Raw genomic sequence first — 19239 nt, forward strand, 5'->3', positions numbered from 1 at the left:
CTGGCATGACATTAAATTAATGTGGAGAATAAACTCAACAACAACTGATTTACTGTTAGGACAAAATCTGTTGGCATAAACGAACAATATTAATAATATAATCATTTAGAGTCAAGCCTGCCAGCCGGTATGACTGCACATTTTTAAAAGTCAGGGCATCTGACCGTCTGAACACTCAATTCTGTTTGTGGTTCATATTTTTTGAAAAATTTGTTTTGATGATGAGTGGGTGTTTAGCTCTTCTTCGCCCTTTTTGACTCGGATTTGATCGGTATTATGAGAATGAGAACATATCACCAAACCTCTCTTTTTATGACACTGATTTAATTACAAATAAACCCTGTAAATATAATGAATATAATAATTTGTAAATATCCTCATATTTGCCTCTGCTTTATTTTAATATTTGCATTATGTTTTAATGTTGTTTCTACCTCTCATGCTTTTATCTTTTATCCTGTATTATTTTATTGTAAGGTGACCTTGGGTGACTTGAAGGCGCCTCCAAATGAAATGTAGTATTATAATAATAATTATTATTATTATTATCAGTATTATTATTATTATTATTATAATAAATTATTACAAATAAAGGACAAATAAATAAAATAAGGGACAAATAAAGGAATATCATATCATTATGTCAACCTTTATAATATCTGTTCTGTTCATGTGCTTCCCACTTTTCGTAGGAATGCTCCCTGTCCTCCTGCTTGCTGGGTTAATTCTGGCGCTGGCCATCCCTGGCGCTGCATCCGAGTCGGCCACGCTGCGGTTCCTGGGCCAAACAGACTTTGTTGTCAACGAGAGCAACATGGCTGTGATCCGGCTGGTGGTGGAGCGAGTGGGAGACCCGGTCAACGTGACGGCTTTGGTTATGGTACTTTTCATTGATCATCAACCTGTCAAGTAATCTATTCAGATTGTATTTCAGCATCTTGCTGTGTTGCTGAGCTGTCGCCGTCATGCCCAGAGAAACAGAGACAATTACCTTGTTTATCTCTGGCAGACAGACTCCAGTTTATGTTTATTAAGGATCCCCATTCGCCTACACCGGAGTGGAGGCTATTCTTCAAAAAACATTACAATATAATACAAATACATAAAATGCAGTACAGCATGATCAATTATCACAAAAACACTTAGATTTAGAAAACAACATTTACATTAAAAGTAAAATCATAATAAAAATACCTAAATTAATAACCTAATCTACCATAATTTCCTTTCTGATTATTGCTGCCTTAAGTTTCCTTTTGAAATCACATTTATTTCTTGTGTCACATATGAGGGGAGCACATTCCAGCATGCAATGGCTCTGTGTACATTACTGTTTTCTTCAGTGCATTGGTTCTGGGTAGAGGAAAAGTAAAGTGACCACTTAGTGCCTGTCTAGTTTTATACCAGTAAGCACACCCAGTGGGCATCTGATTTTCTTTAAGTCTTCAAGAGTAGATATTTGCTTCATGTCCTCCACCGGGGGGCTAGTGTCAGCTGCTCACAGTTGGGGTCTCACAGTGCAGTGTGTTGGGGGGGGGGTTCTTAGATTAACTATTATACCTGAGTTTCAGTATTAATATCAGTATTAATATGTAAAATATCAGGCTTTCTTCTTGGGAAGTTATGGACATAGATAGAAACGCAACTCAAAATCAAGCCGATAAAGGCACCAGCAGAATGTCTTCTCTCTGCTGTGAAGAACTGAAACAGGCAAAAGAAACTTCAAGCATCCTATTCTCTTAGTGGTCTACGGCACAAACCGTGGTCCTGCAGCGTCCTCGGTTCTTTTGTGCCATGCTGTCTCCAGCTCTCTTGTGCCTTTCCTGTTTCTCTCCATTTAAAAATGTCCATTAAATGCAAAAAAGTGTTTTAAACAAAGAAAAAATGACAACGCACAAAGAAGCTTTAATTCAGTTAAAACGACAAGTGGTACAATTGAACGTTTGCTTGTTTTACGCAGCTAGAGGGAGTCAACACGGGGGACTTTGAATCCATTAATGCTGCAGCCTTCCTGCTGTCCTCTGAGTCCAACAAGACCATCTTCATCGCTGTGAAAGACGATGACTTGCCTGAAGCCGATGAGACGTTTACCTTCAACCTGACACTACAGGTACAGGCACATTGTTTGGTAACGATATATCTGCGCGTGCTTACTTTGTTTCCGATGTCTCTTCCTGAATTGCTGATGACGCCCTCTCCTCTTCCTCCCACACTTCCGTCTCTCCGGAGCTCTTAGCTTTCTTTCAACAAAGTCACACTGTTGTAATTCTGCCGCTGACCCTCTTAAACCCTCATCCATGCACTAGAGAGAGGGGGGGCGGCAGCCGTTGCAAACCCAGGAGGCTCTGAGTTCTTTGATGTCGGTGCTCTATAGGACCTTTCCAGGGCTGCCTGGGTGGGGCCACATGCTGTGTGTGCCTCTGAGGTTCTCCACTAAAAGACACCTTTATGAAAAGAAACTAACGTTGACAGCCAAAGCTCCACCACACAGCAGATTAAAGAGATTCACTCATTCACTTTCCCCATTGATTTCGATGGGCATGTCCGTTCCGAGGATTTCATTTCTGTATACGTTGTGTATTCGCCATTGCAATTGACACACTGTTGTTGATGAGAGCCCAGTCTGTTACAAATGAATCAATGGCTTCACAACTTAGTTCATTCAAATCTTATCGTGGATTTTGAGGCTTTTTTGCTGGCACTACCAAACACACTGTATCATGACGGTGCCACGAGCTACTCTACCCAGTTACACTCAGAGCTTTACACATGGACAAAGGGCTTTCATATGTCCTTTTGTAGAATTGTGTTGTGCTTTTACTATTATCAGGGTTCGTACGGTCATGGAAAACCTGTAAAAGTCATGGAATTTTAAAATGGTAATTTCCAGCCCTGGATAAGTCATGGAAAAAACTTAAATGGGACTACAGATGAAAAATAGCCTCTTGGCTAACTCTGGCACATTTACTGAAAATGTTTTTTATCAATGGGCACTGTCCCTTATTAAATAAACCCAGTTAAATCATAAAAGTTTTGGAAAAGTCATGGAAATTTGTTATAATCACTTGTTCATTTGAGTTCATGGAGTTTTAAATAATTAATGTGTTTTAAAGAAAGACGTTCAAAATATAAGACGGCGTACGCTCTCAATACGCTAAATTGTTCATGTTTATGCCGAGAATTCAGTTTGGTTATGGAAATTTGGTTTAAAGTCATGAAAAAGTTCTGGAAAAGTCGTCAAAATGTGTAAGAACTCTATTATTTAAAAGCTGAAGATGTTTTAACATTTGAACATGATGTAAATGGGCATACATTGTAAATCCTTGTCAAAGGAATCATAGCCCAGGATGCCTTACACCTAGAGACGATCTCCATGGTTTCACGGAGCCTTTAGCTGTCAACTGTGATCGATGAGCTCGGGTCCTGTTATTGATGTCTTATTGCTGACTAAAAGACCTCAGAAAAAGCTCAGTGCGAATCACTTATTGTCAGCTATGTGCGTTTATAAAACGGCAACAAGTCTGAACAGCTGTCAGGGAGAGTGCCTTTTTATTCAAAATTTTAAAAAGATGCTGCAGTTTTGTGTCATCTGGTTAAAATCCAGTAGCGCGAGCCCATATTTAGCCTGCTACCAGAGTGAAAGACCAGATGAGGCCCACTTAGCCCTTCTGTTTACACTACAAGGGAGACAAAGCTTCGGCCAAATGCTCCCCGATCAGCTTTCTAAAGCTCTGTCAGGAGGATGGATGTGCACTACAAGGGGTGTCATAGATCAAGCGCAAGTAATGAATAAAGGGTTGGTCAGTCCACATTTATCTTTCTGACAATTACATCTGTAAAATCAGTTTCAATAGAACATATCGTACTGACTTTGTAAAAGTGATTATGACACAACACCAATTATAAAGAGACATAGTTATATAGAAACTGTAGAGTTGTGGTGGACCAGAACAGGTGCAGAACAGAAGGTAGAACCACCGAGTGGGTTGTTGCATGTTGAGGCAGGTTTTATGCAGCGCTGCAGAGACGTATAACAAAGCTGGCTTTTAAGCATCGCATTCGTTACATAACATTACATCACATGTCATTTAGCAGACGCTTTTATCCAAAGCGACTTACAATAAGTTCATCAACCTAGAGAACAAACTAAGAACAACAAGAATACAGAGAGTAACATTTCTTCAAGAAAGTAGAACTACAAAAGTACCATAAGTAATCCCATGAGTAATACCATAATTAAGAGCCATTTAAGTGCCACTGAAGTGCCAATCTGTGTTTTATTCCAGATATAGGATTATGTGTGAATCGCTGTGTATTTGAGTCCGATTCTGTTGTTGGGCTCAGATGAATGTGTGTGAGCTGCTGCCTGACGCGGCCGGTGGCTTGGCTTTGTGAGCGCGTGTGGATTCTGTGTCTGCGAGTCGACCGCGACCAGAGCTCCGTTACAGCTGTGTAAAGCCCTGTTTGAATACAGCGATGAATGCAAGAGGCACTAACAGGGTTCGTACGGTCATGGAAAACCTGGAAAAGTCATGGAAAAAAACTTAAATCATAAAAGTTTGGGAAAAGTCATGGAAATTTGTTATAATCACATGTTCATTTAGGCCGAGTTTGAAATAAAGACGCTCAAAATATAAGCTGGCGTACGCTCTCAATACGCAACATGTTCTCCATTTTTCATGTTTATACAGAGATTTCTGTTTGGTCATGGAAATTTGGTTTAAAGTCCTGGAAAAGTCCTGGAAATCCATCGGTCAGCATGTGTAAGAACCCTGCACGAAGCACTTTCTTGCTTCCAGTTTGACCTTTGCCTAAACTTCACATGCGTACGTGATTGCATGCTGTTTTACCAGAGCTACCAGTTGACTTGTGTTAGCTGGGAAATGATTTTGGGGGAGCAATCTATGTTTCTGTTTATCCTACTATGTCGAGGCTCTCACAGCGGATCATTATGCAAAATGCCTTCACATATACTAATTAGTTTGCACGTCGGTAAAGGATTCGGGAAGTTTTGTTGGAAGCCTGCGCACGCCAGCTCAGACGCAGTGGTCGGCAGTCGGTTCATGAGATGCTTGTGAAACCGTTAGTGAACCCCCTCATGGAAACTTTAGGAAGCTACGCAAAATAACAAGGCTGCGGTCTTTCTCTTTAACGGTGTTCAGAAAGAGGAAAACCTTCCTTGCACATCGGTAATGGTTATTTGTGTTGCATTTAAAGTCACAGTGTAAGCCTCCGTGAAGTCGCGGTGTGATTTTTAGGCCCGGTGAGATCATTGTGAGTGTGTCAGGTCTTAGTGCCGAATCACAGTCAAGGAATGAAGTGAAGACAATAGATAAATTGGGCGTTCTGGTTTTTCTGGGAGGTTAAGGTGTCTTCAGGTGCATTCTGTATCGCATGGTTTTATCTCATCTTTGTATTCTCCTTGCTTTCCAGAGCTCCTCTAATGGCGTGACACTGGGAAAACCAAATAAGGCGACCATCACAATCCTCTCGAATGACAATGCCTTTGGAATAGTTGGCTTCAACTCCGTAAGACACGTCTGTCATCCACATTTATCTTGTATCCATTTGTTCACTCAGTTTAGTTTCATCCATTACAATCCACCACGTATATATATTCTAACTAACAGTAATCCCTCATAAAGGTAGGGATCACATTTGTGCCTTTGGTCACCAATATTGGGAAACTTTGCTGTTGCCACACCAACCTCCACTTGCACCGTCGGCATGCACTTGCATTTGTGACTAATTACCATTTTAGTAAGTCGTAGTAGAAGGTAAAGGATCGGGGGTGGAGTTATTTTCCGACCCGCCACAGTTAGAAGTGGTTTAATCATGCGAGTATTGTGGTAGAAGTGACCTTCTAGTGGTTGTGGGTTCCCAGACGTAATTAAAAACCACAAAACTCATTTATTAGTGGAAGTGTATAGCGTTTCCATGGTTACTGTGGTATAACCCCCAGATGGTCTCAGATGCTGGATAATGATTTGGCTTGCTTAGAATCAATAAAGGCCTGCTATCCTTGGGAGATGTGTTTTAGTTAGAGTACTAAATTAATTCCTGTATTGCATTTATTTGCTTTCTTATCTTCCCAATTTCTATTCTCCTGAATTTATTTGGTCATGGCAAATTGATAAGAAAAGAAAAATGGGATTTAATTTACAACATGTTAAGACCACAATAAGGACTTTGCAAAAAAAGGGGAATTCCATTTCCATTTTTTATTTTTTTAAATTAATATTAATTCTGCGTTACCATTGATTGTAGTTTTTTTATCTCTGCTTATACAGCTACAATCACGCTGTGTCTGTGTCTCTTTGTTCGCATGACATTTCACCTGAAGTCCTACTGCCAAAGCTTTACACACAGTAAAATAAAATAAAATGTAAATCATGTGAATTCATCAATTTAAACACACAGATTATACATGATTTGTTCTCTATTATGTAATCGCTTACAAATTGTGTCTCAGTTCCAGAATTGAGAAGATTGTACACAAAACATAGAAAAAAACTGTGAGCGCAACTCAAATTTGACATGTCCAATTTACACAACAACAAATACTTTGTATTTTTGTGTGTTATTACAAGCCTTTCAAATATGAGATTTTCCTTGTTTCAGATTTTAATTTATTGTAATTGAGATTAAGAAATTGTGTTAAAATTGATTAAATTGAACTGACTGGGCTTGTCTGTTTAACTGTTTCAACCTTTTCATCTCAGACTGAAGACATTGTAGTCGATGAACCGAGAGGAAGGAACCAGTATGTGCCTTTCACCCTCATTAGGGAAAAGGGAACATATGGGACTGTCAACGTAAACTTTGAGGTGAGAGGGCAATGAACCGACACTCTTGTGTGTGTATATATATATATATATATATATCTGACATATTGGCTTGTTTTAAGCATGTTAAATATAATCGTGTTAGTTTATCCCACTTCCCAAACATCCACTGTCGAATCGTGTCAAAGAGAAGAGAATAGAGAATGTATACCTACATTGGAACATGTAATTCTTTGAACACATATAGTCTTTACTCCATTATTTATTTGCAGCATAGTAATGATAAATGAAAAGCCACATAGAGTCCATGTTGAAGTATAAACCTCACTGGGACTTCTGTTCAGATCTCTGAGGGTCCCAACCCGGCCATCGAGGACCTCAGTCCAGACCGAGGGAACATCACCATTCCTGTGGGACAGGCTGTTGTACACTTTAGTATCCTCATCAAAGATGACCAGGTATTGAATAACCTCCTCATTTAACGCTGATCCATATACACAGCAAAGCTTGTGCCTGTCACTCCATCTGTCCATTCAGAATTATTTCATTATTTCTTTTTTTTTGTTGCATTTGAAAAGAATATCCAAATTGCTTTCATGGGTTTTCCATTTTTAAAGGCCGAATTTTTCAAAGGGGCAATAAGGTTCTTTAAAAACAGCGGCAACCACTTTGCGACTGTATGTGAAAGTGTTTCCGTTTCTCTGTCGGCCAGATCCCAGAGGACGAGGAGGTGTTTTCTGTCAAGCTAACGGCCGTGGCAGGTGGAGCCCTCCTCAAGCCCGATGCCAGCCGTGTCCGGCTGAGAATCCGGCGTAATGACAGCCCGCTGCGGTTCTCCCGCTCCATCATGGCGGTACCAGAGTCCGCTGGAATCATTGCCCTCAATGTGACCCGTGGTCGGTTGACAGAGGACGGTCCACTCATCGGTTCTGTTGACACAGAGGTTCCTTACTTTCAATCCAGTTGTTTATTTACCTAGGCTTTTGACTGTTAAGAATATGACACAACAACTTTAATTATATACACATACAGTATACTATATACTATGTGTGTGTGTGTGTGTGTGTGTGTGTATATACACAGTATATTGAAAAACAAGCACAAGACAAATGTATATAAACCAGTGTACTATGCTGTCTTCAGGTCTCTGTAGATTACATGGTGGTGAGCAGTGGAGGACAGGGCAGCGCCACACCAGCAGTGGATTTCCTCGACCTACAGCCAGTCAGAACGGTTATATTCCCTCCATTTGTCTACAAGGCCAGCCTGTTGTTCCAAATCAGGGATGACGTTGTGCCAGAAATTGCAGAATCCTTCCACCTGGTGTTGCTGGAGGAGACCATCCGAGGAGATGCGGTGCTCGTATCACCCAATGCTGTGCTGGTGACCATCGAGCCCAACGATAAGCCCAATGGCGTCCTGTCAATCAGCAGCAGCGCAGTCATTCAGCCAATAACCATCAATGAAGACCTGACCGAGAGGTTGGAAAACTCAATGTGTATGAGTGTGTCTTAGTGTCTGACATTAAACCTGATTAGTGCGTCTTTAACCGTCCTCAATCATTTCCCCCAGATTTGAAGGACTCATTATTGTAAGAAATGGAGGCAGCTATGGTGCCGTGTCCGCTAACTGGTCCATCAGTAGAAACTCCAGTGACCGCTCTCCGGTGTCGGATGACTTGCGGCCTGCGGCGGGCACGGTGAGGTTTGCCGCCGGTCAGGTGACGGCCGTGATTCCCATCGACATCGTGGCGGACGATCAACCGGAAGAAGCAGAGGCTTTTGTTTTCAAGCTGGAAAACAATACTTCACCTGGAAATGCGGAGGTCGACGAACCAATGGAGGTCAGTTTTGAGAAGACCTTTGATAGGCCGATGATTCTTATTTAATATGTTGCTTTAATGGGTTTGTATCAACGAGAGAAGAGATCGAGAAGCATGTGTTATGCATGTGTTGTGCATGTGTGTGAGTGTGTGTGTGTCACACGGTGGCAAACTTGGCATCCTCTGCACAAGTCGACCCCTTCGCGCGTCGCTCTGCTCTGTGGGTGTTCCCTTAATGTGGCCGAATCAAAACAAAGCGGGAAAAGCAGGCACACTCTGCGTGTTCTTTTTTAAGAAAGTGTGGGTGAAGTGGTGACAGGTTTTTTTTATAGCTTCCATCTTTGTCCATGACTCTTGGCCATGTGTGAAAGCAGTGGGCAGATCTAAGTCTTTTTTATATTGAAGGCCTGAGATGAGATGCATAAAAACTCTACACATCAGAACACCACCTCAGGTTGGGAGGTTATAGGGTCACTCTGGCATCTGCACAGAGAGAAGAGGCTCAGCAGAAAGTCCTGTAAAAATGCACAACAGTCGGACAAGTTAATTGGTTTTAATTTGGAGACATATCACAGATATTACACTGAGCTAATTGTATATTGTGAAACAGGCTTCAAGAAAATGAATGAGCCGCAGTTTAAATGGTCATAAAAACGACTCCGGCAGAGTTAATTAAAGAGGATGCCGCTCTAAAGTTAGCTCAGGGCTCTTTTCTTCACTGCTTTCAGTCTCACTTGTTTTCTTTCCTCCTCTCCCTGTTCCTCACCTCTCCTTTCTTCTTCTTGTGACCCACGATGCAGTCTTAGCAACACAACAACAGGGTGCACTACAACATCCTCTAAAATAATTGATGGTAAATGTGGGCTTCGTTGCAATTAATCAGCGTCCTTCAGCACAGGGGACGAACTGCATGGCCTGAACCTCCCCACCGGCAGGTCAAACGTGTGAAAACAGCGCAAAGTAAATCAGGCTAATAGCACTCAATGTACATATGAGCTGAATATAATATGAATCATCATTATCTTCAACCCAAGCATTCATCTCAGTGTGATTTTGGGGGGCAATTTGCAAGCTAACAGGAACCTGTGAGGGACGATGTCAGGCAATAAGTAGAAAGGTTATCGTTAATCAACAGTCAAAATGTAACTAATGCAACACTTTTCCATCCTTATGCTGATTTGTTATTTTTTTAATCCTCTTTTTCTTGTCTGCCCCCCCCCCAGATTGTGTTCTACATCCAGGACAGTGACAATGTCTATGGGCTTTTTCGTTTTGACCCGGCAAAAAACCAAAGCATCCAGAGCCAACCCGAGGGTCGTTTCCTTTCACTAAACTTCCTGCGAGAAGGTGGTACACTGGGCGATGTGTCCATGGCCCTCACCGCCCTCTACATTCCTGCAGGTCCTATAGACCCAGCACTGGCCGGGGACCAGGTTCTGAATGTGAGCAGGTCCGTTAAGTTGGCGTTTGCCCGTGAACGGATGGTCCACGTTACACTACCAATAAGGAATGACGCCTTTCTGCAGAATGGAGCTCATTTCCTAATACAGGTAACACGGCTGGAAACAAAGTACAGAGCAACACATACAGCTGCATGAAAAAAATAATAATATCATCTATATATATATATATATATTTTAAAAAATATATATAAAAATATATATACAGGACTGTCTCAGAAAATTAGAATATTGTGATAAAGTTCTTTATTTTCTGTAATGCAATTAAAAAAACAAAAATGTCATGCATTCTGGATTCATTACAAATCAACTGAAATATTGCAAGCCTTTTATTCTTTTAATATTGCTGATTATGGCTTACAGCTTAAGAAAACTCAAATATCCTATTTCTAAATATTAGAATATCATGAAAAAGTATACTAGTAGGGTATTAAACAAATCACTTGAATCGTCTAATTAACTCGAAACACCTGGAAACACATTTTCAAATGTTTGATTTTGTTTTGCTGTTATAAATCTTTTTTTTACTTGGTCTGAGGAAATATTCAAATTTTATGAGATAGGATTTTAGAGTTTTCTTAAGCTGTAAGCCATAATCAGCAATATTAAAAGAATAAAAGGCTTGCAATATTTCAGTTGATTTGTAATGAATCCAGAATGCATGACATTTTTGTTTTTTTAATTGCATTACAGAAAATAAAGAACTTTATCACAATATTCTAATTTTCTGAGACAGTCCTGTATATATATATTTATAATAATAAAAAAATATATATATATATATATATAAAATATATATATATATACATTAAGACACCCGCAGATGAAAAGAGACTTCAGGTGAGGCGGTTAGACTATCTCTAAGGACAGTCTGAGTGCAAATAGGAAAACCTGGAGAAAACATATTGCTCCTTCTCCTCTCCCTCTCTCGATCTCCTCTCTTCTATGTATATATATATATATATATATATATATAGATGATATATTTATTTTTTCTCACCGTTTTCTGTTTGTGTTTGCCCTTGTGGCAAGTCCGTGCCATCCGGACTTCAAGTGCCTCATTTGCATGTGTGAACGGTTTGACACTGGCACTCAAATCTGGCATGTTGCTGTGGGATTTGCCCAAATGTCCAAACTACCAGCACCACCTTCGGCAAGCAAAGAAGTTAAACAAAGGCTTCCTTTGTATTCTTTAGAACCATCATCACGTCACACACTTTAACTCTAAGGAGTGAATGGAGAAGCGACAGGTCATTTATCACATCTTTAGAAGCCACGGAACAAAAATAACTTTATGATGAAGAAAGAGCTATACATGTTGTTCATTAATTATTATACTAACATGCTACCTGTTTGAGACTTCAATTGATTGTGCTGGTTCTTTTATTTCCCCTAGTTGAAAACACTGGAGCTGGTTGATATAAACACCCCAATCCAGTCAAACAGCCCTATGTTTGGGGGACCTCTGAACCTGACCTTGACTGTCACCCCTGACATTGCTAATGGGGAAATTGGCTTTACAAGTAACAGCACGGTGGTGGTTTATGAACCAGAGGACGGCAACACCAGCACCGTAAGATATGACCCCCGTTTCAGCGACGCAAATACTATTCTGTGATGCTTTTCTCTATTGACTTTCAGTCGTTCAATATCACATGAAACAAAATGTTACTAAAAGAGACTTTTCCTGTTTTGAAGAAGAGTCTCTCATCGCTGACTTTACCCTGCTGCTTGTGGAAGAACTCCCTTTGTCTCCTCTCTGTTCAGAAAGTGTTCTCTCTGTCTGTGCGTATGCATCGGTGGTTAATTGGATCGATGTGTGTTGCTGCAGGTGAGCCTTCCCCTGCGCCGCGATGGAACAGACGGTCAGGCTGAGGTGTTCTGGAGTCTTCAGCCCATTGGAGACAATATTGTGGCGATAAGCGTTCAGGATTTGGAGCCCCTAAGTGGCTCCGTGGTCTTCCTCTCCGGGCAGAGCGACGCTTCCATCAACTTTACCATCATGGCTGACGATATCCCAGAAGTCAACGAGACCTTACTGCTTACTCTGGATAGGTAGGGTTTTCAAATCCGGGAAAAGTTACCGTTAACCAACTTATTTAGAGTCCTTGTTGTAAATTACCTCCGAGGCATAATAGACCCTTCTGTTCTGCCCATACACACTGTAATACAATAACCTGTTGGTGTTTAGAATGTGAAGCTGATATTATGTAATGTCCAGTGTAATTGGAAAGGCTGAGTGGGTGCTGGCTCATCCCATCCCTATGTGTGTTCTCCTTTGGTGTGTGACTATGGTCGTGTTTGGGGGTGGGTTCATCTGTTAGTCTATGTTCTGATGAGAATGGCAGCTTTCTCAACCTCCCACTCCTCCCTTGTAGGGTGGAGACTGCACGCTTTATAGTGTACTTTGGGTAAGTGGAGAGTGGAATGAACCTGGGCCTTTTGTGTGGCGTGAATCAAGACTTTGTTTTTCTGGAAAGGACCTACTTCAGGATTTCCGGGGTCTTTAGTTGACCAGGGGATGAGGGGGGGGGGGGGGTGGATTCACTGATGGTGTGAAAAAAGGGAACCCAAAGGAGAGGGGTGTTGTTGGGGGGTAAATAGAGAATCTTCTGTATGTGTTTGGCTCTAATTTAACCAAGCTCGATTGTGTCCCACTTTAAAGATGTAAGTGTTTGTGTGCATGCAGTGCCTTGGCTGGGAGCTTTTATTTGGAGTTGTTCATTCTGTCATGTCTCCTATTTCTCTCAACATACACACACATACACCCCCCCTAGCCCTTGTAGCAATGAAGATGCAGGTATGCTCTTTATTGACATTGTGATTAAAAGTGGCCTAAACAGCAGGAATACAACATATGGAGTCAATAATGAATATGCATCGCATAATACAATGAATGCATTCAAAGGTTTATCTCAAAGTTGAGCTGTTTTCTCATTTTATATCACTTGATGTTTTCCAAAGCTCAAAACACACCACAAAAAAATAAAATCTAAGAAACTTCCATTACAGAGTTTTCATCTACTGCACAATGTAGGTGACTTGAGCGGTTCCTTTCTAGAATGATCTAATGCTGTTTGTGTGTGTGTGTGTTCTAGGAGTAATGTTGAGAATCAGATCCTGAAAGCTGGCTTCACCAGCAGAGAGGTTGTCATCATGGAGAACGATGACCCCGGGGGAGTCTTTGAGTTCTCCTCAGTCTCCAGAGGTCCACTGGTCATCAATGTAAGTCTTGAAACTGCAACTTGAAAGTAATTAAAATATCTATCCAGCTAAAAAAAACTCTTACATTACATCCACATCATTTTATTTTTTCTGTTGTCTCTTATTATGGTCACATCTGTACACTTTACCTTACCTAGGAGGGTGAGGCTGTGGAGCTACATGTGGTCAGAGCCAAGGGACAGCTGCTGAAACAGCTGGTGCGATACGACGTCATGCCTGTTGGCAACACTGAATTCTATGGCGCCACTGGCATCCTGGAATTCAAACCAGGAGAGAAAGAGGTGGTGGTGGCAATATTTGCAAGGCTTGATGGGGTGCCTGAGGTAAGAACATCGCCGATTACATGCTGATCTTTATGTTTTGTATAATTACTTTTTAATTAACTTCTAAATGTGATACTCTTAGTCTGATAGGTCACGTATATTTAAGCTAGTAAAATAAGAACTATAGGCTTTATATTAGTATTTGCAATATGAAAACTGTATGTGTGTGTGTGTGTGTGTGTGCGTGTGTGTGTGTGTGTGTATTCATACAGCTGGACGAGACCTTCTCTGTGGTACTTAGTAGCCACAGCACTCCACCCAGTCGCCTAGGCAACGACAGGGAGGTCAACATCACAGTACGGAAGAACGACGACCCCTTTGGGGTCATTGAGTTCATCCAATCAGGACTGTCAGTGGCCATCAATGAGAGTAAAGGGGACAAGCTGCACCAGGGTACTTAGTAGTCCTTTAGATAATAGTGATACGAATCGTAGTCAAACAGAATATTTGCCTCAGGATGGATGAGCTGGACTGTGATTAGAATTTGTATTTTAAACGTACCATGTTTGTGTAATGAATAATGTTAATGAGTGAGTCCCAACATACGTGGGAACTGTACAACAAAACACTTGTGAAGTTTAGCCGTGAGCCATAAAAATACATTATTATTGGAATGTGTCTAGAGCAACGTCCATGCACAGGAGTTAATGACTTGAAGGAAGGTTTGAATATCTAAATGCATCATCTGTGTCTCTTCTGATTCACCTTCAGCGGTGTTCCCCGTTGTGAGGAACAGGGGTCATTTCGGAGAAGTGTCGGTTTCCTGGGTCTTGGAGCCGGCCTGGTCAGGAGACGTCGATCCCCTCCAGGGAAACATCACCTTCATGGAAGGGGAGTACCTCAAAAACCTCACTGTCTTCTCCATACCCGATGAGGTAAAATCCTAAAGTAAACTCAAAAAGGCCCCCAGTCCAAATTGTTGTTGCATTTATTTTTATTAAAATGTACCCATTTTTTGTTTAAGATCCCAGAGGACATGGAGAATTTCACCATCACGGTGTTAAATGCTACAGGTGGTGCGAGACTGGGAAACGTACTCAATGCCAGTTTACAGATAAATAAGAACGATGACTCCATTTACTTTTCCGGTAAGGATACTGTTCCAGTTTATGAAGTATAAATTAAAGCCCCAGTCATCGACTCCTCTTCACCTCCCCGTCTCTCCCCCCCACACCACGGCCTCTCCTCAGAACCTGTGGTCGTGCGGCTTCAGGAAGGAGGCCAGGCCAACTTCTCTGTTTTGAGGGAAGGGCTGGCGGACTTTGTTGCCACGGTGATGTACCGCGTGGACTACGGAGAGGCATCTCCGGGTGACCTCACCATGCCGAGCGAGGACATGCTGCTGGTGTATGACGTGGGTGAATGGGTGAAGAACATCTCTGTGGCTGTGGAAGATGACAACATACCTGAGACTGACGAGCCCTTTACCATTGTTCTCTACAACGCTACCGGTGGGTTCAATGCCTCCTTTGAAACAAGTGGTTGGCACAGGGTTGTACTGTATGGTATCAGGATATTTTCTGTGTCAGGTAATATAGTGGGTGTCATATCTTCCTATATGTTGGTCCCTTGAAATAATGAAAAGGTCTAATCTGCATCCCCTCCAAGGTTTAAAACAGCTGAACGTAATTAGAAAACTCTCTCCTAATACCAGGATTGTTTGTCAGGAGAGGGAATGAAAGACCTGTGGGCCCCAACAGAACCTTAATCACCATACTCCAGACTTTCTATATGATATGATATAATAATAATACATTTCATTTGGAGGCGCCTTTCAAGTCACCCAAGGTCACCTTACAATCAAATAATACAGGATTAAAGATAAAAGCATGAAAGATAGAAACAACATTAAAACAGAACATCAACATTAAAACAAGTCCAACATTCACACGAGACAATCCCGATTAATCAATACGAAACTTAAAAAAAGAAAAAAGAAAACAGCGGAGGAAGCGCGACAGCAACTTGCCAGCGGACCTTCCTCCTCAGGAAAAAGATATTCTAACTTCCAGCCACGTCCTTCACGTTGACGTCCACCGAATCCACGATACGATATGATACGATATGATATTCCTTTATTTGTCCCACAGTGGGGAAATTTCTAAAATTACAGAAGCGGTGCACATGAGAGCATTAATCAAAATAAATATAAAACACAATAACAATACAAAAAAAACGAAATACTAATACTAAATATACAGGAGAAAAATAAAGTAAAGTGCTGAGTTTGCCAGGATCTTGTGGAACCTTTCCCTCAGACCCTCTACATGGAGGAGAGTAAGGGCTAGCCTCTATATGCCAGGGCTCTTTTATAGAGATTGTATTAAACGTGTTGAAAGTGAACTATCCTCATGTTAGGTCAATCAGACACGCTTCACCTTTCCTGTTCAATTTGCATGCCCGTTACTCGTAGTCCAGCAGTGTTGAAGTCTGTGCTTGTCGGTCCTGATTCAGCCTGACGATACGAATCTGTACACAGGTGATGCCGTTGTGTTTGGAGCGAACACAGCTACGGTGGTGATTGAGGCCAATGACGATACCAATGGGATTTTCTTCCTGGAAGCAGGAGAGAAACCAGTCGAAGAGGGCGAGAGCAATGATTTTTAGTAAGAAACACGCCTTCATTTCATGTTTATTTTGTGCAAAACATCTGGCTTAATGCTCATATCCACTTCATTTGAAGGATGTATTCAAATTGAAAGTAATTCAGAAATCTTCACGATACAAAGTTTTCTCCTGTATTCTACTCCTGAAATAATGACTCTTTTCGCTGTTCCAGTATCCTGCGCGCTCGGGGGCATTTTGGTAATGTTACAGTCTTCTGGCGGCTGTTTGCCAATGACTCAGTGAGTCCTCTGGAGGAAAACCAGGAGTTTACCAACACATCTGGATCCATCACCTTCGCTCCCGGGGAAGAAACCAAGCCTATTGTCTTGGAGGCCATCTCAGATAAGCTTCCCGAATTCAACGAGTTCTTCGTCCTCAGGCTGGTGAATATCTCAGGTGAGTTCAGGATAAAGTGACTTGAGAGATACATTGAACAATGCAGTGTGGAGGATTTGGCAACATCTAGCAGTAATTGTACACATCGCACCTGTAAAAACTTCTACTGTCTACCAAGCGTGTAGAAGAAATATAGTTTCTGACACAAAATATGAAAATGCAAACAGCCCTATCTAGAGCCAGGGTTTGGTTTGTCGCTCCATATCGAGACACAAACGGCTCATTCTGAGGAGACAGGAATTCATCACTTCTTATTTTCAGTTATACAGTGAAGAAAACATACTTATTAAGATGATATTCAATGTCTGACAATAGATCCCCCTAAATGCTAGACACTGCTTTTAAGAGATGTGAATAATTGAATCCATTTATAAAAGCGACAGCGTCTATAACAAATATTCCAGTATGTAATTTAGTTTTTTATTTGACATTTAATTTGAGTCATCAGCTTCAAAATCTCAATATTGAAAGTTGTAAAATTGTAAAAGAAGGATGAATGTAATGTATAATGTCTTGAAACCTAAAGAGATCTGTCTCTATAATTTATTTCAGGTGGTTTCCCAGGGAAAGGTGGACGACTAGCCGAGGCTTCTCTGACTGCCTCGATCCTCATCCCTTTGAATGACGACCCGTTTGGTGTCTTTGCCATCGCTAACAGCAACTTGGACCAAGAAATAGCTGAAGATGTCCTCTCAGAGGATGACATGGCCAACGTCGCCTCCTTCACCATCCTCCGACAGCAGGGTACATTTGGTGATGTGCGGGTTGCCTGGGAGATAGTTTCTGGACGCTTCCCAGAGGGCCTTCCTCTGATGGACGACCTGCTCCTTCTAGCCTCCTTCCCAGACGAGGTTGAGCTCAGGCCTCATGCCAGGCGGCACCACTCAGCCACAGACACATGGTTTTTCTCTGGGCTTCCAGGAGCTTACGGGACTATCTCTCCTGAAGATGGGCCTGCGGCTGTTGGAAACTTCAGTTTCTCTGCTTGGCTTGTGCCCGGACCAGACACCGACGGCTTCATCGTCTGCAAAGGAACCAGGAACGGGAGCCTGCATTATGGAGTGAAGGTCCACACCAACGAGTCTCATGTCATGGTGATGCTGTATTATACGGTGATAGGATCAAACCATTCCCAAGTGGCCCGGGCCACTGCTGAGAAATTTGTAGAAAATAATTCCTGGTTACATGTCATCATCACTGTTGATGATGGGATTATTGAGTTCTTCCTGGATGGGAACCCTATTCCTGGAGGACTGAAGAGCATCAAAGGAGAGGGCATCACTGATGGTGAGCTAATTCATCAGATATGTATCAAACATAGCAGCGTGACAAAGGTTAGGTGGTTAAACATCATCAGTCATGCTACTTTAAAAACTCCATCTCAACTGATTATGCATTTATATATGAAATCGCTTGCTCATTGGAATGTATACACATTTTACATTTTACCAGTTGGAATATGAAGTTATTCTTTTTCATTCTTGTAGTGTCTAATAATATTTCACATTTTCATTCATAATGTTAACATGTAAAACCTCTTGAGGCCAAAGAAGGACTGGCCAGCTTCAAACAAACCGCTCCTGTCTGTGGATAGAGTTTCAATCTTGTCCCTCACTGTTTCCCAATGGAATGATTATACGTCTTAACTTCTTACAAATATAATGCATAAACACCCTCACACACACTTGCACATTCCCACACACGCACCCACCTCTCAGTCACTTTCTCATTGTTCAGGCCTCCTGGAACTCTGCTACGCTTCAGTGACCACTGAGCCTCAGCGCTGCTGGATATTGTTCCTGCTAAAAGGAATCAGCCGGCGTCTTCTTTTCTGTCAATTTTCACTCATTAAGGGAGACAATGGTGACCCACAGAGGGGAAATATTCTGATGGTTCTTTGGCTAACTTCAATCGCAGTAGATGTATACATTATCATCAATCATGTCATGTGTCATTGTCTGCTACTGGAAACTCAACCCACAGAGGAATTGTTCCGTGGCAGGGCTTTATACTTGCTCCTTGTGGCAGATGTCCTGCGTTTGTCCCATTTTGTACAAGTGCAGGAAGCGATAGGCCCAAGAGGTGTAAGTATATAAATGTATAATGAGAGCCAGATCAGGGCATTTGTTGGCCTTAATCAAGATTCTGTTTGTGGTCCCAATACACTCCAACTTAGCAAAAGACCCGTGTTAAACAATGTCTGATTGGTGAGTTGCTAATATCTCACCGGATCTCAAGTCAATTAAAGTGTTAGGTTATAAAATCTCAGGTGTGATAAGGGTTATTCTATAAAACTAATGCGTCACTATGTGGTTTGCAAACGATACCAGAGATACAAGAAATAACTGTGCGACAAAATTGAGAATTTTTTAGGAATTAAGAACATCAGTTGCTTCGAATCTTCTTTTGCGACATTGTTCGACACACAATGTTCTTGTTCGACGTGTACAGAATACAGGGAATGCATCCACAGTTAATGAATGGGACCGTCTGGTATCTGTGGGTGTCAATACTTGATGGCAGCTTGTGACCAAGCACCAGATTAATCTAGTGAATTCTAATTTATTTTTCAGCATCACGCCTGTCATATCATATCCTGTACGTTTGTGCTTGAGGCAGTA

The 19239-nt window shown here is 41.6% G+C and overlaps 1 protein-coding gene across 1 annotated transcript in view; it reads left to right on the forward strand.

The window, feature by feature from the left end:
- Window positions 1–694: 694 nt before the first annotated feature.
- Window positions 695–19239, forward strand: part of adgrv1 (adhesion G protein-coupled receptor V1) — a 127221-nt gene continuing 108676 nt past the window's right edge. The window contains exons 1-20 of the mRNA XM_056420042.1: window positions 695–880; window positions 1961–2110; window positions 5434–5529; window positions 6723–6827; window positions 7130–7243; window positions 7498–7728; window positions 7929–8266; window positions 8358–8628; window positions 9831–10157; window positions 11464–11640; window positions 11899–12122; window positions 13166–13292; window positions 13430–13615; window positions 13828–14008; window positions 14327–14490; window positions 14580–14703; window positions 14806–15066; window positions 16095–16221; window positions 16395–16618; window positions 17171–17905. Coding sequence (XP_056276017.1) covers window positions 695–880; window positions 1961–2110; window positions 5434–5529; window positions 6723–6827; window positions 7130–7243; window positions 7498–7728; window positions 7929–8266; window positions 8358–8628; window positions 9831–10157; window positions 11464–11640; window positions 11899–12122; window positions 13166–13292; window positions 13430–13615; window positions 13828–14008; window positions 14327–14490; window positions 14580–14703; window positions 14806–15066; window positions 16095–16221; window positions 16395–16618; window positions 17171–17905 — 4348 coding nt within the window. The remainder of the gene's footprint in view (window positions 881–1960; window positions 2111–5433; window positions 5530–6722; window positions 6828–7129; window positions 7244–7497; window positions 7729–7928; window positions 8267–8357; window positions 8629–9830; window positions 10158–11463; window positions 11641–11898; window positions 12123–13165; window positions 13293–13429; window positions 13616–13827; window positions 14009–14326; window positions 14491–14579; window positions 14704–14805; window positions 15067–16094; window positions 16222–16394; window positions 16619–17170; window positions 17906–19239) is intronic.

Source organism: Pseudoliparis swirei, chromosome 7 (assembly GCF_029220125.1).
Source record: "Pseudoliparis swirei isolate HS2019 ecotype Mariana Trench chromosome 7, NWPU_hadal_v1, whole genome shotgun sequence".
In the NCBI taxonomy this organism is placed as follows: domain Eukaryota; kingdom Metazoa; phylum Chordata; class Actinopteri; order Perciformes; family Liparidae; genus Pseudoliparis; species Pseudoliparis swirei.